The 25,250-nt window shown below is 29.9% G+C and overlaps 2 protein-coding genes, 1 long non-coding RNA gene and 1 pseudogene across 3 annotated transcripts; 2 read left to right on the top strand and 2 right to left on the bottom strand.

Annotated features, from left to right (window-relative positions):
• The first annotated feature begins 4,139 nt into the window (after positions 1 to 4,139).
• On the top strand, positions 4,140 to 5,588 carry LOC149062322 (uncharacterized; annotated as a pseudogene).
• A 1,735-nt stretch (positions 5,589 to 7,323) lies between these two features.
• LOC149062321 (uncharacterized) lies at positions 7,324 to 9,531 on the bottom strand. Its single transcript, XM_089215290.1, has 4 exons — positions 9,519 to 9,531; positions 9,008 to 9,085; positions 8,298 to 8,865; positions 7,324 to 7,975 (listed from the first exon to the last, which is right to left on the bottom strand). The coding sequence occupies exons 1-4, from the start codon at positions 9,529 to 9,531 to the stop codon at positions 7,324 to 7,326; spliced, it is 1,311 nt and encodes a 436-aa protein (XP_089071416.1).
• Positions 9,532 to 18,558: 9,027 nt separating this feature from the next.
• On the bottom strand, positions 18,559 to 19,080 carry LOC149062320 (uncharacterized). Its single transcript, XM_089215289.1, has one exon. The coding sequence runs from the start codon at positions 19,078 to 19,080 to the stop codon at positions 18,559 to 18,561; it is 522 nt and encodes a 173-aa protein (XP_089071415.1).
• Positions 19,081 to 24,199: 5,119 nt separating this feature from the next.
• On the top strand, positions 24,200 to 24,654 carry LOC149062319 (uncharacterized). The gene is made up of 2 exons (XR_016189460.1): positions 24,200 to 24,330; positions 24,474 to 24,654. It is a non-coding gene; the product is annotated as an uncharacterized LOC149062319 (long non-coding RNA).
• Positions 24,655 to 25,250: the final 596 nt, after the last annotated feature.

The following is a 25,250-nucleotide window of genomic DNA, read 5'->3' as shown; positions in this document are numbered from 1 at the left end:
CGTTTCCCAACAAAAGCTATGCGATTGCTATAATGAAAAAAGAAGCTGAATTTAAAGACATTATAAGAGAAGTTGGATATGATCCATTTTTTGTTCATTATACAAAATAATAATTGAATGCAGAGCAAATTCATATGTATAGGAAGTATTGTAGTAATGTTAATTATCCTGAAATTATCATTGACGCAACAGGATCCGTAGTGAAAAAATTCAGTAAACTAGGCTTAGACAAAACGACGAATTAAAATGTCATAGCTTTTCAGTCACAAATATGCTAAGTGAAAGGCACAATACTATATGTATTTCTAATTGGCTGGCTTACTGGATGAGCTGCAATGTTCCAAAGCCTAAAAAAGTAGTATGTGACTAATCTTTCGCTCTTCTTTCTTTAATAGTAAGAACATTTACACAATATTCATCATTAAACTACTTATATACACGCTTGCGCAGACATAATTACCAACAAGATACCCAAAGATTCTATTTGGCTACCTCAATGTTATGTTAAATTAGATGTAGCTCATTTCATGAGACTAGGAAGCCAGTGGCCTGATTTAAAGTTGTTAAACAGAAAGGTAAGAGAAATCATTCTTAGTACTATAGGTTGCTTAATAAAATGTCAAGAGCTTGAAGATGTATACTCATTTTTCCTATCACTTTTAATTACAATTACTAACGAAACAAACGGACTTATACGAAATACTGACATTGAAACATCATGTCAACGACATTATACGAGGTTGATTAATACTGCGTCAACAGGTAATATAGAACTTGACCAACAACTGGATACAATTATAGATCACCCAGACATCGATAATACATGCCTTGAAGAACAAGATAACGATAACCTACTTAAAAGTTTTAATGATATGAACCCTTTTCAAGCATTGGTAGAAACAGTATTGAATGAAAGCAAACGTCATGTACAAGGAGAGGAAAGTATAAATCCATTGTATGCTCCAAAAATAGTCAATCATCTAATTAAGATGATGAAATTTCTGCCATTATGGTCAGGCATAATGGTGCCTTTTTTTGGATATGGAGAACGTGTTGTTAGCTCTGCTGCAGTGGAATCAAGTTTTTATAAGTTAAAAAATGTTACGCTAAAGCATATTTCTTTACCCACAGATATAGAAATATTTTTAGAAAACCATATACGTTCTTTAAAAGGAGCATTGCTATTGCGTTCTACTCAAGAATCAGAGACAAATGTAGTAAATCAAACAATTAGACCAATTGATGATTCAAGTCAAACAAAAAATTTACGAGAGCTAGAGATAGATAACCACAACATTGAGGAACAGAGTAATACAAATCATTTACGGAATTTAAGATGCGCATTGTGTAATTCTGGATCATTACCGTCCAATAACGGAGCTCATAAGTACGCAATGTGTATGAAGCCATTCCACGCACTTCCAGAATGCTCAGCACACAAGCTGAATGATGATGAAATTCGTATTTGTCATAACTGCTTTGATGACAATGAAAAGCTTTTTGAAGATAAGGCAACGGATGAGTGGAACCGAAAAGGCAAAAAACAGGTTAAAAGTAGTTTATATCTTCTACCAAATTCATATTTACGACACGTAAATATCAGCAATTCGCGGAATTCACGGCTTTTACCTTTGTTGAAAAATAGATCTTGCGCAGAAGAACTCAAAAGTTGTAGAATAAAAAGTTTGGATTCACATGTTGTTTTAAACAACACATGTGCATTTGATGCAATAACATCGATAGTAATGGTGGCTTTTTGTGACAGTCAGTTATTTTCAGAGGGCTTGTACAATATAAAACAAAGTACATAGATTTTATAACTCAGTTGGTTACAATGGAATTACGGATTATGGTTTTTCGATTTTTTCGGAGGAGGGGGTTACATACAAATTCCAAAAATAGTCATACAAATTCATACAAATGGCGATTAATAGTTTGGCATAGGAAAAAGTAAAAAATTCCGAATCGGGGGGGGGGACATGGGAAAATGGGTTTTTCCGATTTTTCCGCGGGAGGGGGTCGCATACAAATTCCAAAAATAGTCATACAAATTCATACAAATTGAGTTCTTGAATCTTGCAGTATAAAATATATAAATACTTGATTATTTACATTAGGGGGGGGGGGGCTGTAGACATGTGTCATCAGCCCCCCTTCTGTTTTTCCAGTATTGCTCGAAAACTGATGTCGTACAAATTCTAACAACTGTCAAACAAATTCATACAAATGACGTACAAAATATTTGGATAAAATTTTTTGAGAATTTCTATGTTGGGGGGGTTGGGGACACGTACGTTATATACCAACCTTTTTTTTAAAAAAATTACCAATAAATAGGTAATTAATTATAAAATACAAATGAGATCTATTTATAGTAACTAAGTAGTAAGTATGGTATTTTGTAGAAATCTTACTGTTGTTAATATTAAATGTATGATATCAAATAAATTAGTATGACAACGACTGATGACATAGTGTATTTTCTTCATAATAAAGTGATCCATTAATTCATTTAAAAATGAATCTATCTATAAATTCTGATGCTATGCCTTCTTCATTTAAAAATACTATTGTCAATAATGGCTCAATAACTAATTGTTCGGTCAAATTTAAATAATATTCATGATATCGATGAATGGGTAGAAGAATTTTCTATAAAAACTAACACTAGGTGGAATGTACGAGTTTACAGTTCCTAATGTAACATAAATTTAGTGGCGTGCGCTGGGGGGGGATGATTGGGGATATATCCCTCCCATGGGCTTTTTTTTGTTTAGTCTCCTAACGAGTGGATTTTGGATCTCTAGTTCATCAACATAATAACGATTGACGTCAGATGTGTAGTTTCGACTTTGGAAGTTCCTGCTGTAATAAATGATAATATCATAATAACTGATACCATAACCAAATGGTAAATACACTAGTCCATATTATCACGACTGTGGTCAAATTAGAAGCGATTTAGTGGCATCATAAATTACCGCATACCGCGTGGTAGCACTTAAGCACAGGGAACTTGCGCAATAGCGACGCGTCCATATCAGACTTTAATTTGGATATTGATTGTTATAAGCTAACCAGAATATAAAAAAGATCAACAAATGAAAATATTACAGCAGAAGACTACTATAGATACCTTTATATATACCTTATACCTCTCTTAGACAACTTCTTAACACAACTAGAGGGTATATTTTTAAAACACATTTATACTACATCAAAATAATAAACCAAATCAAGAAGACTTATATTTTCCCTTATACCTACTAGAAACTAGGGACTTTTAAATAACTATTTTTTTTTTTTTTTTGTGCGTTTTTTCTACTTCTCACCGTTCCGCGTTTCTATTCATTCCAAATTTTAACTATTGATAGTGCGGTGCGAGTGTTTTCGACCTGTTTCTTCCAAGATCTACTTTTTTACTTTTTTCTGGTCGTTTGTTGCTGTGGCCGTTGATCGTGAGCATAGACATATATAAACAACTAGATAGCCGACTATCCCCAAACACTGTACAGAATTTTGAAGTTTGTCCGCCATTTGTCTAAACGGCAATGTTTACATTTTTATGTGATAACACGATATTGATAACTGAAAAAACCATTATAAATTACTATTTTCTACCGGGTTGTAAACGCATTTTTGTTGTTATCAAATATTGTTATCACATAAAAATGTAAACATTGCCATTTAGGCATATGGCGATTTAACTTCAAAGATAAGCCAAAGTCAGCCATCTAGTTGTTTATATATGTCTATGATCATGAGTACTCATTTTTCTGTTTCCATTATCACTGCGGTGATTTCATATTATCAGTATACTCATTGCCAGGACTTGGATCAGATGTTTATTTTATTTCTTGAAGACTTTAACGCTAGTTACTAAACTACTCTAGCTCCCGAATATTTGGCCATATATGCAACACACTGTGCATTACTGTTCATATGGTCTTGCTAATAATTCATGCAGCCTGATTCAAGACGTTGATAATAATGCGTGCGAACAATTCAATAGTCTAATCAATAAGTTTATAGGTGGTAAAAGAATTAACTTTACTCAAAGAAACACATACACTACAAGAATTGAAGCAGCAATAGTTTCTTTCAATTCCAAAGAATATTTACGAAGTATACATAAAAAAATGGATTTTAAAAGTCCAGGTAAGTATTTTTTAAATATAGTTACCTATAATTTAAATACTTGAAAAATTTACACAATTTATTTTGCTTTTTTTTTACAGGACACATAGGAAAAAAATATCTAAATAATTTAAATAGAATTCGGAAAAATACTATAAAAAGAAGATGTTTATTTGTAAATACCGCGAAAAAAAATAAGGAAAAAATCTCGTCGGCTCCAGATAAAGATTATGGTTTAGCTGAGCCCCTGATTGACACTATATCACCGGAGGAACTAGAAATTAAAAAAAATGTTTTTGAAATAAATTAGAAACAGTTGACCTGCACCAGCTAAATTTGGACACTCGAGATCAAAGTGGAAATCAAAAGTGGTTTCAAGAACGGAAAAAACGTTTGACAGCTTCCAAATTTGGCGATATTTGTAAAATGAGACAAAATACTAGCTGTAAACGACAAGTCCGTGCAATTATAAATAAACCACAAATAAAAACGAAAGAATTAACTCATGGAATTGAAATGGAATCGTATGGTAGAAAAAAATTTGAGGATGTAAGTGGATTAAGTGTTGAGACTTGTGGACTAATTGTAGACAGCGAGATTCCATTTTTGGCTGCTAGTCCAGGTAAAATAATTAATAAAATAATTTTTGTGTATAATATTTATATTGCCTTATTGGCTTATAATATGTTTATTTACTAATATATACTTATATATTATTTGTTAAAATTATATATTTACTTTTATATTATTATATTTTTAATTTTCAGATGGTATGATCGGTAATGATGCTATTCTTGAAATCAAGTGTCCATATATTGCAAAAGATACTAACGATGTAATCGAAGCAGTAAATAATAAATTGGTAAATTATTTCATACTAAATATACGTATAATATGTAACATATTAATTACTTATTCATCTAATTTTAAATTTGTCTTAAATTATAAAATATATTTAATTTTTGTTTAATTGTAGTTACAATATTGCACATTATTGCATGCAAATAATGGTCAACAGATTGTGCAATTAAAAAGAGACCATAGTTATTATTATCAGGTGATGGGGCAGTTACACATTACAAGGAGACAACTATGCTATTTTGTTATGCATGCAACTAAATGGATACATATAGAAAAAATAATTTATGATGCCGAGTTTTGGGAAACAAAAATGGTTGGAAAACTTACTGCGTAAGTATTAATTCAGTTCACTTTTTTTAAATTAAAAAATTAATTTTATACCTACTACAATATTTGTTATGCCAAAAAAAAATAATTGTATTGAATTATTTTTCAGATTTTATATAGATTGTTTATTGCCAGAAATAGTAGAACCTTTATATGGTAAGTGACTATTAGTGTCAGATATTCGAGAACCGTCAAGAATCATTGAAGCTCAACAACTAAAAAATAAAAATAAATCAATAAAAAATCTAAAAAAAAATACCTAAATTGAATGTATTGACTTTGATGTATGTAAATAATTTTTGTATTCTAAATTGCTATACCTAATTTTTTTTTAAATTTAATATTTTTAAACTGTTTCAGCTTAAAAACTGAAAAATAAATAATAATATATCGATGGTGACAGTGGCGGCTATCCTCGAAAAAATATGTTTTGCTGAATATATTTTTGAGGACCCACCCACCTTCATATATTTATTAGAAAAATATAAATTACCCATATTCAATCAGTTGGTACTGGTTCACATACTTTTTCAATTTTTGGGTGTTATTAAATTTTAAGTGTGGAATAATCAAACAAATATAACCCAATATCTTAGAAATTATAGTTACAACATTATTTATACTTATAACCTATACTATTCAAATTAAAACAAAAACAACCAAATCAAAAATTATGTATTCTGCAACACTATACAGTATACGTACATAAAATATTGTTTATATTATTTAAAAAATAATATATTAAAGTCTCACTATGTCACAACATTAGTTTAAAATTGAGATATAATAAATAATTTTAAGGAAGAATTATCTATAGGTTATACTTATACCCAATATTATATTATAATTTATAGTGTAGTTTTTATTATAATAAATAATAAATATTTCTATACTTCTTTTATAAAATCTTTATTCATTTATAGGTATAACATATTAGTAATTACATAACATGATGAATCATAGCTTATTAATTTTAAAATATGTAATACAACAAATATTTAGGCTATTAAATCAAATATTTGCTTAAAACTGTACTTTTTTATGAAAATATTTTTAGTATATCTTCATGGTTAATACTTTTAGAAATATCTTTCTCACAACTTATGATCATCAAATCTTCTAACCTATCTTGAGATATTGTGGTCCGAAGTCTATTTTTTATTATTTTTAGTTTGGAAAAGCTGCGTTCCGTTGATGCGCTTGCAACTGGTAAAGTCAAAATAATTTTTAAAGCAGTATCTATCAAAGGAAATATAGTAGCTAATTGATTGACTTGAAATATTTTATATACAGGCTTTATGCTATCAACATTTGTAACTTTTTTTCTAGATGGAAGCAATTCTTCTTTTCCCTTGTTTTGAATTACTTCTACTTTTTCTTCTTCTTCATCATCATCTTCTTCTTCTTCGCTATTTTCTTCTTCTTCACATTCTAATACCAAACTGCTATTTATTTCAGAGTGAAGATAAATAGGTAATTGTACAGTTTCTTCAAATGAACTATAAATATTGCAAAACTGTTTGTACTCATTTCTTAAATTATCCTGATTCAAAAAATTGGAATAAATATTACAAAAAATTAGAAAGCTATCTTCAGGTAAAGAATCTGGATTTTCTTTAATTTCATCTATCCTTTTTTTTGTAAGCAATGATATATCTTTATAGATTCCAATCATTTGTGTATTAAAATATTCTGTTATATTAATTATTAAAACATCTAGACACCTAAAAAATGTTTCAACTTTAAATTTTTGTACAGGGCAAACTATAGAGCAATCATTTGATTTTTCACCAGGCATTTTTTTTTTTCTATGGATACGTTTATCTTGTAGATCTGAAAAAATAAATTCTTCTTTGTCAGAAATGAAGTCATTAACCTTGGTCATTAAACTTTCAAATACTCCATCCTTTTGTCGAAGATTATTAATTTTTAACTGTGCATTAGAAATACTATGGATGGCTGCAAAAAGATCTAAATCTGAAGATTGTAATATGGTATTTAATGGTGATAAACTGATAAGACATCAAATACTGTTTTAAAACTTATTGCTGTCATAATAAATCTTTTGGAGAGCAGATAATTTAATAGACAACCAGCCAAATGACCAACACTATGATCATTTCTACCTTCAGTGTCTCTAGTTTGTTCAAGTGTATAAATTACAGAATCAAAAGTATCCAAAACAGCTTGCAAAGCATAATCTTGTGACATCCATCTTGTGGTTGATACACGTTTAAGTCTTCGTTTTTGTCCAGTATTTGAATATTTACTTTGAAAATCTTCGTAAACTGCAACTCTTTTTTTGCTACCAGTAATAAAATTGTAAACAAGTTCAAGATTTCCAAATAAATCAATGGCATCATTATTACAACTCACTGCTTTACCCACGACCAAGTTAAGGCGATGTGCAGAACACCAAATAAATGTAGCTGTTGGACATTTATTTCTAACTAAATTTTGTAAGCCATTTGTTTCCCCTCTCATATTCTGAGCTCCATCATATGATTGCCCTACCAAAAATTTAGTCCAATCAACACTTAATTTAGAACATACTTCTTCAAATATTTTAAATAATTGAGCTCCTGTAGTGATAGCTGAATATTTTAAAGCTAAAAGTCGTTCAAAAATATCACCATTGTTGTCAATGTACCTAATGATGAAAGAAATTTGCTCTTCGAGAAAGGTCAAAGGTTGAATCCACAGAAATACTAAAAAATTTTGATATACTCAAGTCTTTTTGAATAACAAATTTTATGTTTAGTGCAATTGAAGAGATTAATTGATTTTGTCTCAATTTTGATAAATAATTAATTTCCGGTTTTTTGGTAGAAGTCTGTAATTTTTCAATATAAGTAGATAAACATGGTGAATATTTTGACATTACTCGAGCTAAATTTATAAAATTTCCTTGGTTAATTGTTATCTTTTTAAAACTTTCTCGATGACCACGAAATGCGAGGTTATTTTCTGACAAAAAAAGTGCTATATCGATTAAACATCTTACGATTTCCCTATTAGTAGCTTTTTCTTGATTGAGTTTTTCCCGTAGAAGGGGAATAACTGGCAATGAACTTTTCCTTAGTTTAAATTTTAGTGAAGCCTCTATATGACAATCTGAACATTCATGATGTTGGATACTAGATATTGCCCTGGTCCATGTTTTAAATCCAATTTTTGTCCAAGATTGTTTTGAATTTTTACCAAATATTATGCAATGTAAGCAAAATGCACTATCATTTTTAATAGAATAGCATAACCAATCTCTTCGTACTTTAATGTTCCCTGGAAGACTTTTCCAGTACCAGGCTGATTGAAAACTTCTACCATATTTATCCTTGGGAAATGACTGATTCTGTGGCCAGTCAGATTCAGTAGGTTGCATTGGACCTTTCTTAATGAGAAACTCAATAATTTCTTGTGGAAGACTTGGCTGCATACAAAAAGTACTAGGATCATTTGAGAGTACATTCAAATTATCAGTAATATCATTATTGTCACTAAGGTCTGTATTCTCAGTGATCAATGTTTTTTCACTTGAACCTAATTAGTAATTACAATTAAAAATATTAATATAATATATTAAAACTAATTTTCCAAAATTAAGGAAAAAAGAATAATGCAAATTATTAATTAATATAAACATGCATTAATCAAATAAATTATTATTATTTTATATTATTACCTGATATTGTTGCTGAATTTGTAATTAGTTCATCTGTTCCAACAATTTCATTACTTTGCAACACATTTACAATTTGTTCTATTAACAAAAAGAAATTTAAAAAAACAATCTATAATCTATGTATTGTATATAATAATTCTATAATCTACTATAATAATTCTAGTATAGATAGGTATAAATATAGGTATTTATAAATTAAAATAAAATAAAATAGCAAATCTATATAATAGATAGGTTAATAGTTATTACTAAATACAAAATTAGTTAGTCTACCTACATTAAATTAACACAATATGGTAATGTATTTAAATGTAAAATACTAAAATCCTATAAACTAGTAAATAACATTTTTTAATTATTGTAAGTAGGTACTTTTAAATAAGTAATATTATTATAGCAATAGCAAATTTAGATAATTTTTTGAATGTTAAAGAAAAAAGGAAATTGTAATATTGAATCAATACTGCTTTAGCGCTTTAAATTTCTGAATTTTTTTATGTAATATGGGTACTGGGTAGGTACATACCTTTATTTTGCAAACATAAGTTTATCTTAGTATCTTTTTGAAATTCAAATTCACCCATAGATTCATTATTAACTGGTATATTTTGGCCTTCAATTAAATCATCATTCCCATCAAAAACAGCTGAAAATATGTGTTAGATTAAAACTAGTTCTAGTTGTGTATTCAACTACTAACAAGGATACTAATCATCAAAATGTTATGAGTTAATATAGATACACTAGACACAGTTAAATATTTAAAACAATATAAATACTTAAAACAGTTGTATTATAATATGGAATATGGATAGGTTACATACTTTTATTTTGCAAACATGAGTTTATCTCAGTATGAGTATCCTTTTGAAATTCACATTCAACCAAACATTCAATATTAACTGGTATACTTTGGTCTTCATTTAAATCATTATTCACATCAACAAGAGCTAAAAACATTATTCATTTAAAACTAATTGTATATCCAATAAGGAAATCATACCCAGCTCTAATTCTATATCCCAAATTAACAGTAGTGGGATAAAGTAATGTGATATCTAATAAGACAATAGGTGTGTTATAGTATAATAATGAATAATAGTAGGTACTAGGTAGTATTGGATAGCCAATAGGCAACAAGTATACTTTAGTACTTAACTAATAACTAGTAATTTATTATTTCACCTATTATTATTAATTATTATACTTATTTATTAATATAAAATTATTTATTTAATGTATGTATTTTTATTTTCAAACAAGATAAAACATTAAATTAAGTAGATACTTACTATCTTTTGCATCAGTAATTTGGTGAATTAATTTGCTTTTTTTGTTCTTGTTTCCAGAAAAAAACGATTTTATATCATGTGAGTTCCTTTTAAATTTTCGTATTTTACACGAGTTAATGTGTCTACTCCAATTTATATTGTTCATTGACGAACTTAATTTCCCGCAATCACATTTAGAAACAGAACTGTCCGAACTCATATTCTTGGTATAAATAAATTACTTTATGAGATTGATTTGTATTTAATATTCTTAGAGAATATAAATTTTAAATAAAAGTGGTTAAAACTTAAACACAATAGACGGCAGTGTACAGAAATCGGCTGTGTAATTTCGAAGAGCGATAGTCGACTGAGATAATAAATTAATAAAGCGAATAGCATTAATAGCAATGAAAGTAAAAACATTATTTTTATTTTATTTTAGGCTATTTTTAGCCAGAACGCCAGATAATAATATTTTTCCACGGAACGGCGAAAATGACGACGATAACTTCAACATTATATTATCACAGAATTCTGTGATTATGCTGGAGGAATTATACACAGCGTTATTATTTATGTTAGGTTATCAATAATATTATTTAATATTGTTTTGTTTTAATTGTCATAGACAATTAATATACCCATTGTCATATACTTATTGTCACTAGACTCGTATAGTATGATAAACAATTACCCAAGTACCCAACATGGCAACATCCATTTAACCACCCACCCAGGTACCCACCTACCCACCAAATTTTGTATGTGTTGCTCAAGCAACACATGCACCATAGGATAGCCGCCACTGGATGGTGACACGGCAAAAGGGTCTAAGCGACAGGGCTTATACCATTGGATAGAAAAATATATTTTACGTCCATTGCGCGTGCGCAAAAACAGCTGTGACATTTATAATCACGACAATTTGAATTTTAAGTTTGGGGTCTAAACGACACTTTATATTTTGTCTTCTAAAATATAGGGTCTAAACGCCAATAATAGGGAATAAACGACATTAGCATAATTTTTTAGGGGACAAGCTACGTTTATGGAAATTGCGTGGTGCTTATACCCGAACATTTGTACAGCTAATATTTCTAAACATATGATAAGATTGTAGTACAACCGACGTCGATTTATAATAATATTCTTATCTTAATTTATATTTGAGGATTAAAACATCGCATCCAAATTTTCCAAACCAGTAATTTATGGTAGTCGTTAGGTAAGTTAACTTTTATGCAAAATATTGTGTACTTGTAAGTAGTTGTATAGATATTAGGAACCTAGTTTTAATATTATTTTATAAAAATGAATGCACTACCTAGCTGATCTTTGTTTATTAATTAATTATTTTAATTATTTATAGAAAAGGTAGTCATTATTACGATTTTATCTAACTCAATGAAATGTCTTAAATATAATTATTTTATTGAATAATAATATAATTTGTAGTTAATCGTTGTTATTCACATGATCATAAAAAAAGGATGCCCTTAAATGGCACGGTACTAAAAGATAAGGAATAGCTTTAGATAGTCATAGCGATGGTAGAAGTCACGTTTGTTAAATCGGGCAAATCCCGATCAAGCTAGTTTATTATTTTTAATTTTGCACTGTAATAAAACTATTAATTTATATTGTATATATGATTTATATTGTATTTATATTGTTTTCTGAATAGAGAACTGAAAATATTTGGAATGTTAATTTTTTTAACGTTGTAGGTACGAATTGTCCAAACAGAATTGATTTTTTTTTTTAAAGAAGGTCTTACACGTTCAGTTAATAGTATTAAAATAATCTATTTGTTTTTATTTCTAGCCAAACATTTTTTTTTTTTATATGTATTCGAAATTCTCATACATTAACACTTAACAGTCAACAAATTTGTTGTTACAAATTTAACGTCACCAACGACGGGTTTAAATTGATTTAGAAACCAGGAATTTAAAACAATAGTAGAGTGGAGTTTCCTATTTATTCATTTAATATCGTTTTGGTTGCTCATCCGGTAAAAATTTAATTTTATCCGGCGATTCAGGATCTATGTTTCAATCAATATTTAAATTTTTGTACGTAATTATTGGATAAATAAATTATTTTTTACATGCTTTTTAAGTTAAAATGTTTACAAAATTGTTTATTTTCACGTAAAAAATGCATTTTAATTTAATTTTTTATACACGTTTATAGCGGCTCCGATTATTTACATTACAAAAGATAAAAAATTTATTATTGATATTATTTCATAACATACCAGCTCTTAACTATTTATTTAATATTGAATCTGCTATATTTTTTTGTATTCAGTATTGAAAATGAATTCACGAACTCGTAAAATACTTCGGGCAGCACTTCAAACACCTGTTTAAAACTATGTTGAACAAAATGAATTTTCATCGAATTCATGCAATCTGGAGTACGCAACGTTGTCACCGGTTCCTCCTTCTTTTCCTGACAGTAATGCTGTTTTTACACAAATTATGGAACAAAAATCAGGGCCAATTTTCATAGACGAAGAATCTACTTCTGATGAAAGTAGGGACACAAGAGAGTGGTTACCTCCAAATAATAAAAAATCAATTACTAGTTCAAGTATTTCCGAGGATTTAAATAATCCTAGTTGTTCCTTAATCATACCTAATGAAACCGATTTTTCTATAAGCAACGTCGTATCAGATCGTATTATGATTGAAAATAATAATAATATTATGATGGATCCAATTCTCCTAATTAATGAATCTGACATAAATTCTGAATTAGAAGAAGCCTTAGAAGTTGGGACTGAAGCTTTAAGATTACCTAGGAAAACTAACATTCGTGAATTAAATAAAAAAGAAAAGGCCAAAGGAAAAGGTAAAAAAGTCCAAGTTAATCCATGTGCTAATAAAAATTGCCAAAATAAATGCAAGAATAAATTTAGTGAAGAAGATAGACAAAAATTGTTTACTGAATTTTGGAGCTCAGGTGATCCAATAAGGCAAAAGGATTATATATTAGGTTGTGTTAGAACAGTAGATATAAAAAGAAGACGTGTTGAAGGTATCAGTAGAAGGAATATTTCAAAGGAGTATTCATTAGCATTTAAAGATGAGAGAAAAATAGTTTGTTTACAGTTCATTTTAAGTACTTTAGATATAACCAAAAAATGTTTGTACTATACTGTGGATAATGCATCGCCGGCCAAAATATTGTCAAAATTGGACAAAAGAGGGAAACATGTACCAATAAATAAAAAATCAGAAGACACATTAAAATCCATAGATGATTTTATTCAAAAATTACCGGCAGTCAAGTCACATTACTGTCGCGCTTCTTCAAACAGAAAGTACTTGCCAACTGAAATTGAAAACGTTGGTAGATTGTACAAAATGTATACATCTTACTGTACTTCTAACAAATTAGAAATCATAAGCAAGACTATGTTTCAAAAAATTTTTTACACAAAATATAATATTGGTTTTCATAAACCAAAAAAGGACAAATGTCGTTTTTGTACGAAGTATGAAAACATTATGAGTGCAAGAGAACTAACTGAAAAACAACATAAGTTAAAATCAACTCATGAAGAGGAAAAGACCGCCGTTAAAGAAATGTTTTTATTTGACCAAAATTTGTCTAAAGCAAAAGGAAATTTTCTTTGTGTAAGTTTCGATTTGCAAAAAGTACTGAACACGCCTCAGGGCCAAAATATGAATTTATATTATAGTCGTAAGTACAGCATGTTTAACTTGACTGTGTATGAATCTGGCCCACAGAACGCGATAGCTTACCTATGGGGTGAAACAAACGGAGGCCGAGGTTGCAACGAAATTGTTACATCTATTTATAAATATTTACTTGGTTTGGATGAAAAGCGACTTTACAAGTCAGTTGCTTTATATTGTGATTCATGCTGTGGGCAAAATAAAAACCGAGCAATGATAGCAATGCTGTATAACACGAAGTTTGAACATATCGAAAAAGTAAAAATAACATTTATTTTGCCTGGTCACACTTACATGCATGTGAATTCCGTTCACGCCACTATAGAGCGTTTTACAAGAAACAAAACTGTATGGTCACCTAGTCAATGGTCAACTTTAATTACGAATTCACGAATAAACCCTTCTCCAATTGAAGTTCGAAATGTACAATACACAGAGTTTAATGATTGGAAAACATTAGCTAAACAATATTTTACACTAAATTTAAAACCCACAGACAATGAATTTCTTCAAATTACTAAAGTCAAGTCATTTCTTTTTAACAAGCCTTTAATTGGAGATCACAGTGTGCAAGTTTTTTTCACTTACAGTGCTGAAGAAGTACCAAAAACTTTAAAGGTTAAGAAGAAAAACATCGGAATTAATCCAGCGCAGTTATACGGGGAGAATTTACAAATTTCAGACGAAAAACTAAGTGACCTTTTAAAATTATGTACCGATGGGATCATACCAAACCCATTCCACGAAGAATATTTAGGTATGCAATCAAATCAAAATATAAGCGATTCTTTACAAGAGACTGACGTAGAAGACTCAGATTAAGTTATTTATTTTATTTATACAATTTTTACCCAAGTTATTACAAAGGAATAGTATTTGTTTATGTTATTCATTAAAAACTTAAGTTTTTTTATGTTATTTTATTTTTTAACCATTGTTTAATAGTATTTAAGTACAATCAATATCAAGTCTCATGTGAGAAAAAGTAACTTTTTATGTTATTATTTTAAAGGATAAACATTTTTTTTACGTCATTTTTATCATAATAATATTTTAATAAAGTTTCATATTTTTTGTTTTCAGAAAATATTTGTGTATTGTGTACTTACATCTTCTTTGTAGAAAAACATGTGAAGTAACATTATTTTATTGGTCTCAAATCAAAATAATTATCACTAAACAATATAATTATATAATGGGTATAAATAAAGTAAAACAAATAGGGCATAAGCGCCGTAGATAAATTGAGTAAAAAAAAAAATTAGGGCATAAGCGCCAATATTAATGAACAAACTTATTCAAATTGCCGTAAACTCGTAAATAATAATCAGAAGCTAATTAAAAATATGTATACATTTTAAGGAAATAAAAACAAAAAAAAAGTATTCTACGAAAAAATGCCGTATTGTTACTGGTAAAAAGTTATTGCTTATTTAGAAAAAAAAAACCTAAAATCACAAAATAAAGTTTTTTGGCTCTCCTGAAAACTATGAATTATGTCGCTTAAACCCTTTTACCGGGTCATCATCGATATAATATGTATTGGTTTTAGTGCGGTAGTTTTTTTTACACATATTCGAAAAAAAAATTATGGACAACCTGGTACCAAATTTTCAAATCTTAGGTATAAATACTTAAAATTTTATGAATTTTCAACTATAAAATAATTTTTACTTGTATTTTAAAAAGTAATTAGGTTATAAATATTACTTATTACTTATTTGTTAATACAGTCGAGTCGCGATAACTTGAAGTTGAAAGGGGATAAAAATTCACTTCGAGATATGTATTATTCGAGATATCTAACTAATTTACAGGAGAATAATGTTCTAGAGGAATAAAACACAATTCGAGTTGTCAAGTTTTTCGAGTCATCGAGGTTCGAGTTATCGCGATTCGACTGTAGTAAATAGTAGGTTTCAAATTATTATAAGTAAGATAAGTAGATAGGTAGGACCTTATAAATAATAGATGACCGATGTAGTTTAGGTTACAGTTATAAATTAGATATTACTTACTGTATTGAATATATTTTTTATGAAGTATTTAATAATGCAATAAATACAAGCTACGTAGGTACGCGCGAATATTAAAATGATTACGGTTCGCCGCGGCGGCAATGCAGCATAATATACGACGTTTATGCACTGTATATTTACTAGTTCCGTCATAGACGGAGGTCGATAAAATAATAAACACCGCTCACGAATGAGCACTATCGTCGGCCGGCAGCCGACAATGCGTAGTGTGCGCGGCTTAAACGTCGCGTGCTTACGCATCGCGAAAACACCTAACAGCGCGTTCTCTCGGTCGTTGTATGCGTTTCGCTTTCGGTGCGGCGTCCTCTTAAATCTAGTGGTTTACAACTTTTATCTAGAAAAAAAAATGTCATGCATTGTTTATTTTGTTCTTATAATATTATATTGCATTGTCTATATTTATTGATACAGAACAAATGTGTAAAGAAAATAATATTTAAATACCAACTGTAAGAAACAGAAAAGTTTCAAAAAAGAAAGGTGATTTGCAGTGTTCTACATCACAACATATTTATCTTACAAAGAGTGAAGAAATGAAAGTAACTGTTGTTTTTCCATTATTAGATGTGTTATTATCTGGAATCGATGATAGATTTAAACAAGAAACATCTGATTTAATAACTGTGATTGAACAGTTAATTAATTGAGAGTTGAATTGTAACTCTTCGTGTGTATACATACTAAACAATTTGCTAAATATTCAAACACAAAATCGTTTTGTAGAGATAAAGCTTTTAAAAAATATTGAGGACACCCCCAAAGGAACATCATCAGATTATGTATATAAGTGGCTTGATTGGTTAGCAATAGAAGGGAGATCCATACTTTCAAGACATTTTATAACTGTCTAACATATTTTGTGGTTATACCTGTGACCAGTTATGGATGTGAAAGAATGACACAAGAAAGGCTCAATGCATTATTATTTTTATTTATAGAACAAGAATATGTGAGTAATATCAATGTTGAAAGTGTGATTGATGATTAAATGTTCCTACAAAAAGAAGACTCGTTCTTTGATGTGTATGTGTTATAAATGTATAATGTTATATTGTTTTATGATATAAATATAATGTGTTGTTCGATGCTCTTCTTATTATTAAACATATTAGAGACCTCTATATACATAATATTTATAGAATTTAATTACACCTTATAAATTTTGTTTTCATATTATTGTTTTACATGGAGTTATAAATTTTATTTTAGATTCTGAACGAAGTGATGAAATAATAATAGGGGAAAGTGGGGGAATACCGCGCGTTGGGTAATTGCGCGCAGTGTGATATCTTATAAAGCCGCGTGTACATTGGCGAGCGGCGAGCGTCGAGCGGCGCGTTAGGAAAAAAATTTAAGCCCACGTAATTAAACCGAAGTGTGTATATTGATTACTAGCGGCGAGCGGCAGTTGCGAGCGGTAACGTCGCGTCGCGTCACAGATCGAACATGTTCGAATTTTGACGCGCGTTGCTCTTGAAAATATACTATACTGATATCATTTTACAGATGTTATTTTACTTGTTAACAAGCAACATCACTCATGTCGAAGAACAAGAAGACAAGTCAAAATACACGAGAAATTTTAATTTCCGAAGTGCAGACAAAACCAAGTCTTTGGGATGACACACATCCGGGATATAAAAATTGTGAAAGAAATAAAAAAATATGGGCAGAAATTGGAGAAATCGCTGGATTGACTGGTATTATACATTTTATAATATATTCTAATATAATAAACTAATATTCATTTTCTTTAAATAATATGTATAATATTACAAATTACAATTAACTCTCGTTATGTCGAAGCTCAAGGGGGCAGAAAAAAATATTAATTATTTTAATTCTATTAATTCTATAATAATATTTATAGTAGGTTTAATAGGTAGTAGTTGGTACTTGGCGGATACTCGAACGTATTCTATGCACTATAACGTCTATAACACTATACTCTATTCAGAATAACCTTGCCCACTTTTGCGCACGCAACTGTGCCGTCGGCAATCGTCAGACCCCCCCGGCAAGAGTCAGGCGCACTGTGATTGGTCGTTAGTTGTCGACTGCTATCGTTACGCGTCGTTATCGATAGCCGCCGCCGTGCATACAGGGAATCATAATAACTCGATTGAAATAATTATTACCAATAATGCTTTTATACTAGATTTATAAACAATTTATTCTTTATCGTTTTTTACTGTTTTTTTTACTTTTACCTCATTGTTCTGCACCAAACACAATACCTACGTTGTATACACTTATTATTAAAACCAAAAAGGAATCAATATATGTAATTTAGTAAGAAATTAAAACTAAAAAATAAATACAATTTCATATTTACGAAAATTCCTCATATTTCTAAAAAAAATCATTATATTTCAACAGTTATTTTCAGTAATTTAAGTCATATTTACAAAAATTACACACACATAAACAGTTATTTACAAAAATTAGTCATATTTACACAAATTTAAACAGTTATTTACAAAAAATTAGTCATATTTACAAAAATTAAATTCATATTTACAAAAAATTTATTCACTATCTGAATCCGTTTCAGATGAAGTGTCTCCCGTGATAGTCATCATCAAATCATCTGATATCTCCGCGGACAAGACCTCGTCAATAATATTGACAACTTCATAAAATGTTATTTCTTCCTTTTTGGTGTGGCTTATAAAATGTTTCCACATTTCTGCGTCGACTCGTTTTATGCCCTCTATCAATAAATTTTTTACGTCTGGAAGCTTATAAGTGGTGTTATTCATCCGAACGTGGTTTTTCACTGATGACCAAGCCAGTTCGATGGGGTTTAGCTCACAGTGGTATGGCGGGAATCGTAAAACTGTATGATTTTTCGCTTTCACAAGTTCGTCAATAACATACTTATTGTGTATTGGCTTCAGACGTTTGACAATATGTAGAAGTTGAGGGATGACCATTGAGTGATTAATTACTTCTCCTTTATCTTCCAACCACTTGATAATATCCGCCTTTCGGGTATTGTATGTTGGGGCTCGGTCAATTTTGACGGAATGGTAGGACGCATTGTCCATTACAATTACGGAGTTCGGTCGTAGTAGCGGTAGAATGCCCTCCATCCACTCACGAAATGTGTCCCATTCTTTTCATCGTGGTAATCATTTGTGTTTTTTTTCGACTCGAAACACAATAAACCACCGGGTAGAAAGCCATCTTCTGAGCCAATATGGAGTACAATGAGCCGTTTGCCCTTACCCGAGGGATTAATAGCACCTGTCGATAAACCTTTTAGGAATGCGTCCCGGTGAGATCGTACTGTTGTGTCAACCCACGTTTTCGATGTACAATCGCCAGCATTTACCCACGTTTCGTCGAGGAAATAAATATGTCGACCTTCTTCCCGATGTTTTTTAATGTTCTCTAAATACATTCTACGCCACACAACAATCTCATTTTTTTAAGTCATAGCACTGTTCCTACAGCGTTTACTGTACCGGAAATCTAAATCTTTCAAAAGATGAAATAAATTGGTACGCGATATTGAAGGCAAACTGTCGTCGGCGGATACGGCTTGGTGGATTTTATCGACTGTCGGAATTTCACGACGAAACCAAATGGTATGCACATGTCTGCGTACTGCGTTTTTTGAAAATTCGTCAAAAAGATCGCGAAAAGATTTTTTCTTACGTGTTGTTTTTGCAACTGGCACCGTCTTTGTCTCATTGTAAGCCTTAATGATTGTGTGGATTGAACGTTCACCAATAGACAATAATTCTGATATTTGTTTGCGAATTTGCCTCATGGAAATGTTAGGTTCGTCCATTATTATACTCTTGTACATATTCACAACACGGATTCTTAAATCTTCACTTATAGCCTGATACAAAAATATTTAAAAAAATAAGTCTTAATAAAAATGATGTCTTGAAAGACCTTTCAATTAAAAAACATGTTTTAATCGATTAAAAACATTTTTTTTTGTTTTGAAAAAACATGTTTTTTATAAACTCGGAATTTTTATATCATATAATACTCACTTTTCCACTTTTTTGCTTTTTAATTGGTGATGGGCCATATTCAGCATTATCCTCATCAGAACTGCTTGCCATTTTGGGTGGATAATTCACAAAACGGTATTACAAAAAACAGAACAAATATCAAAAAGCGCGCGGTGTTTTTATGTGTTACGGAATGAACGCGTAAACCACTTGTGGCATATAGTGACGTGCGATATTATAGTTCAATACGTATACAGCTGCAGCACGTCGGCGGCGGCGGCACAGCCGACATCAGCGCTGTCTGTGGCAACAGACATGCGCGAGCTCGACGAGTTTTCGTCGATCGAGTGGGCAAGGTTATTTTGAATAGAGTATACATTAAACTGTACGTACAAGTGTGCGGTGTGGTGTACGACAAGAATTATTATATTTTTAGAATAGTACTAACACCAAAACCTTAGATAAGATATAAAAAGAAATATTAAATATAATATATTTTTATTCTTAATTTCTTGTACACCAATATAAAAAATTAAAATAAATGTACCAACAACATTGGACTTGTTTTTTTTGATAATATTTTAATTCCACATATTACTAAAAATAATAATTAAAGCGTATTGGCACTTGGCAGTACTACAATAAAAATATTAAATAAGATAAAATATTATAGATATAATATTCAATTTTACATAATAACCTACTGAATTTATATTAAAAAATAATCTACGAACGCATTTCTTATGTCTTTGGCTCTTTGAAGAGCATTTGCGCCTCTCGCTCGTTGAACCATTGTTTCATTTTCCCAATTATTTTCTGTGCCAAGCATAATGTTGCAGTAACCTAAATCACTATTTCCATCTTTTCCCTGATAATATTGTGTAATATACACATACATTTTATAATGATAATAGCTTTCTTTGAGCTGACTTCTATGTCTTTTCCAAGTAGTCTCCATTTAGCCCGAAGTATACCAAAAGTGCACTCGATGCATTTGCGTGCTCTCGATAAATGATCGTTAAAATTTTCTGTAGCTGCATTTAAACCTCGAGAAGGAAATGGACGCATTAAGTATGGCTTTAACGGATATGCTTCGGCGCCAATTAACACATGAGGAACTTTAATATTTGTCCCCGGCAAATTTTTTTCTGGAGGCATATTAAATTTATCGTTGTCTATCAAATAAAATAAATCTGAAGATGCAAAAGTTCCACTATCACTCTGTTTTCCTCTTGCGCCAACTTCAATTGTTAAAATTTTTTTATCAGCATCAGCAACTCCTTGCATAATCAAAGAAAAATATTTAAGATAATTGAAGTGACTTGATCCAGAATGGGAAGGACATTTAATTTGACAATGTTTTCCGTCTATTGACCCAACGCAATTTGGAAATCCTCAACGTATATAGCCACTTTTTCCAAGTGTTCTTTTGTTGGTACTGGCATAAATTCATTAACAAGTTCTTCCCATATAGCTTGACAAGTCTCATGGATCATTTTAGCTATTGTGCAAGCACCCATTCGCATCGAAAAAGCCAAGTTTCGAAATTCCCGTTGATAAATATCTATATAAAAACATAAATTGATATGTTATAATATCTAAATAATAAATATTTTTTTTTAAAGTAACGAGTTAATTTATTTAAAAGTCACGTTACTTATAGCCCAGTCAAATCAGATTATCTTTATATAATTTTTTTTCAAAATATTACAATAATTTCTAATCTATTGATAGCCATTTGAAATATTCGATTTTTAAAATTTTTTTTTTTAAATGTTGAAGTTAAGAGTTAACCAACATTTAATATTAACTTTTTAACTCAAGTTAAGTTAATTAAAAAAATATTTCTTGTTTTCATAAAGGTAAAATTAAAATAATCGGTACCTACCTAAAATTGTTCATGTCATTAGATCAATTTATTTAATAGGTGTTTTTACGATAAAACCACTCAGAAACCCATTATTTTTTAGGACATGATGCAAAAGATAAATGGAAAAATTTAAAGGATAAGTTCAGGAAAGAATTGCAAAAAATACCAATAAATCGTTCGGGTGACGGTGGTAGCGAATACAGAAGCAAATGGCCATTTTTTAATTCGATGATGTTTGTTAAAGACACTATAATACCTAGCAGTATGTCCGGAAACTTAAGCATTGAAGAAAATTCTCAAAAATCATTTTCTGGAGCTTCAGATAATGAAAGTTTTATAGAAATAGTGGATACGCCATTAACTGCTGACGCTGAGGCTTTATCACCCTCCACGTCTATTTCTCAAACCACTTCTACTTCAAATTATTATACCAAACACTCAATAAATCCAAATATTAAAAAAAGACGTATTGAAAGAGACAATACTCAAAAAATGATAGAACTTGAAGAACAAAAAATTGCCATTTTACAAAAAGCACAAGATAGTGAAAAAAAACCTGAAAATCCAGACGCTCAATTTCTATTAAGTCTTTTGCCTTATTTCAATGGATTGCAAGCACTAGAAAAACTGGAACTTAGAAGTGAAATACAAAATGCTGTGCTCAACGTTTATAGAAGAAAAAGCTATTCATCTAATAGTTATGCATGTAATCCAGAAGTATCACTCATACAAACCACATCATCTCAGCAACCAGTCCAAAGGGACTATATCTTTTGTACCACCATCAAATATGAACTCCAAAAATTGTTATTTAAGTTGGACAACTTTGAAAAGTATTGCATGCATTTTAGCTACACAACTTATGAGTGGGTGTTAATATTATTGCTTGTTTGAAAAAAATTGAATAAAAAATTGTTGTTTATCAAATTTACAGTCCTGAACCAATTGATTATGATGAAAAGATAGTTATGGTTGACGTTGGTGAACATTTTATGAAGTTTTCATTAGATTACACTTTTGGCATACCTGAAAATTTAGATTTTCAAGAGGTTATCATAATTGCTATATTGACACAACATCAGTTTATAACGGTACTGATATGTGAACAAGTAAATTAAAAACAAATATTAATAACTGATATGTTTTCAGACCAATCAATTATACATAAAATATAAAATAGTGATGCAATATATGGCATTGCCGACCACTGACTCAAACGTCCCTTTAACAATTTTTAAAACCAAAATTAAATCCCTGGAAAATAAAAAAATCACACAGAAAATTAAACAATCTTCAAAAACTGCTTATAAATACCTAATAAATATGTCACAACCATTAATTATACATTTAAGTTCAAACTGCCCTCTTTATAAAAAAATCATTAATATGGACATCGTCAAATTGAATAATATAGAGAGAAATTTAAAAATTAAAAATAAATTAGACTTGAAACTTATGAAAACAAAAATGGCGTTTGTAAATAATATCTTACATGAACTTATTAAACAAAATTTTGATATCAAATTAACGGACTTCACTAAACATTTCAACAATAAAAAACAATCATATAACAAAAACTTAAATAATCTTATAAATAATATAAAATTAAAATCTTTTCCAAAAATAATTTAAAAAAAAGAACCATTTAATTTCGATCTGTCAAACTTTGCTTCCCCCCAATCGTCAACGGACATTGACCACACAGTTTGTATTGAGGACACTCCCAGACGCCTGATGGTACCATGCCACACATTCTACAAAAGAACAATGAGAACAGATGTAATGGGCATGCTGACTGATTTGGTATGGAACCATGCGAAACATAATCCAGAAGTTGCTGTTTGATATGTATCTAGAAAAAATAAAATAAAAATTATCAATTCCCTGAAAACCATTAAAACCTTTCTTTCATTTTATTCGATGCATCCTTATGCTTGTCAACACCAGCATCATCAGTACCTTCCAGTTTATCTTCTTCATCATCACCATCATAGGCGTGCGCACGGGGGGGGCCGGGTAGGCCGCGGCCCCACCTGCGGCCTCAGGCTTTTTCTTTAATAAATGCATAGATATCTATATTATACTAGACAGCGAATATTTTTAAATTTTATATTTTACATTTTATAATATTTTTGTTGTAATCGAGAATCAGTGTTGCAGTGTTATTGATTTATAGTGTTTTCGTTTCATGTACAGAACGTTACGAAACGTTCTTCATTGTTGTATAATCGTAATAAGATAGTGAACAGTGATAACAAACATGATAAATGATAATATAATAAACGTCGTTTAAATTTTAAATTATTTGATATTGCGTGTATTTTTTACTTTGTTTTAATTTTTAATAATTATATTGTTTACAATGAGTTCTACGCAAATGCCATCGAATAAAAGGGAAGGACCTCAAGGACCTAAAATAACAGAATTTTTTTCCAAAAAAATTAAGTCTAGTATTGGTAAGTTATTAGTTATTACAGTCTATATTGTATTATTTGTATTGAATATTTAAACATTTTGAACATCATAAACGATTATGATTACTGATTAGTTAATAGTTTTTTGACATAATGATACTTATATTATTATTATTTATTTTTAGAGCCAACTGATCCAAGTATTGAAAATACTAATGTTTTGCAAAAAGAAGTTCTTCAAACAGAAACTGAAGATATTCAAGAATTAAATGTTGAAGAATGTATGTATTTTAATTAGGTATTTAATTGGTTTATTTTGTGTACCTAGATTAAGATTGTGAATTTTAATAAATATCAATCCTGACAACTGACTATGACTATGCTGTTTCAGTGTAAAATTATTATTATTATAATTATGTATTATTATTATTTTTATGTATTTTAATACCTTTATATTTTATTTGTATTAGTTTTTATATTTGTATACCTATTGAATTAAATACTTTATAAAATTAACAATTAAATATTTAATTATACCAATATTCATTAGTACAAGAATATTTGGAAAATGTTTAAGGGCCCCCCCTGCGGTCAAAGTCTGCGCACGTCTATGATCACCATCATCATCACTACTCGATGCTAAAGGTAGAGGAGTTGCAAACTACTTACCCATATTATTATTAACAATATTATTAACAATTAATACTCAATTTTAAACATTTTTGCAACCGTTCCACACCGCCCTGGTGTGGGGCCATTGCACGTGGTGCGTTTTTTTTAAAGTGGTATCGCCAATAGCCCTAATCCACTGACAATTAGTTAGATTATACATAATTCTAATATAAAATGCAATAAAACAATGTGCGATGGATATATTATTTCAATTTGCGACAAGTGTCACCCGGTGGCGTGTTGCACTCGGCAGAGCTTTTAGCACATTAAGATACGCTCAGACTCAGTTA

The sequence above is a fragment of the Diuraphis noxia genome, unplaced genomic scaffold (assembly GCF_037042655.1).
Source record: "Diuraphis noxia isolate RWA-SAM2 unplaced genomic scaffold, SU_Dnox_SAM2 contig0001, whole genome shotgun sequence".
Lineage (NCBI taxonomy): Eukaryota > Metazoa > Arthropoda > Insecta > Hemiptera > Aphididae > Diuraphis > Diuraphis noxia.
The sequence above is the reverse complement of the archived record's forward strand: the minus strand, read 5'-3'. Positions and strand labels throughout refer to the sequence as shown.

What these genes read in the sequence shown, in the direction of transcription:
- LOC149062321 (XM_089215290.1), bottom strand. An exon ending in AAATTCAGCAACAATATCAG is followed by an intron (nt 8,866 to 9,007) that starts GTAATAATATAA and finishes ATTACTAATTAG; the next exon opens with GTTCAAGTGAAAAAACATTG. An exon ending in ATCGATATAGCACTTTTTTT is followed by an intron (nt 7,976 to 8,297) that starts GTCAGAAAATAA and finishes TTTCATCATTAG; the next exon opens with GTACATTGACAACAATGGTG.
- LOC149062320 (XM_089215289.1), bottom strand. Translation starts at nt 19,080, where the DNA reads ATGGACAATGCGTCCTACCATTCCGTCAAAATTGACCGAGCCCCAACA.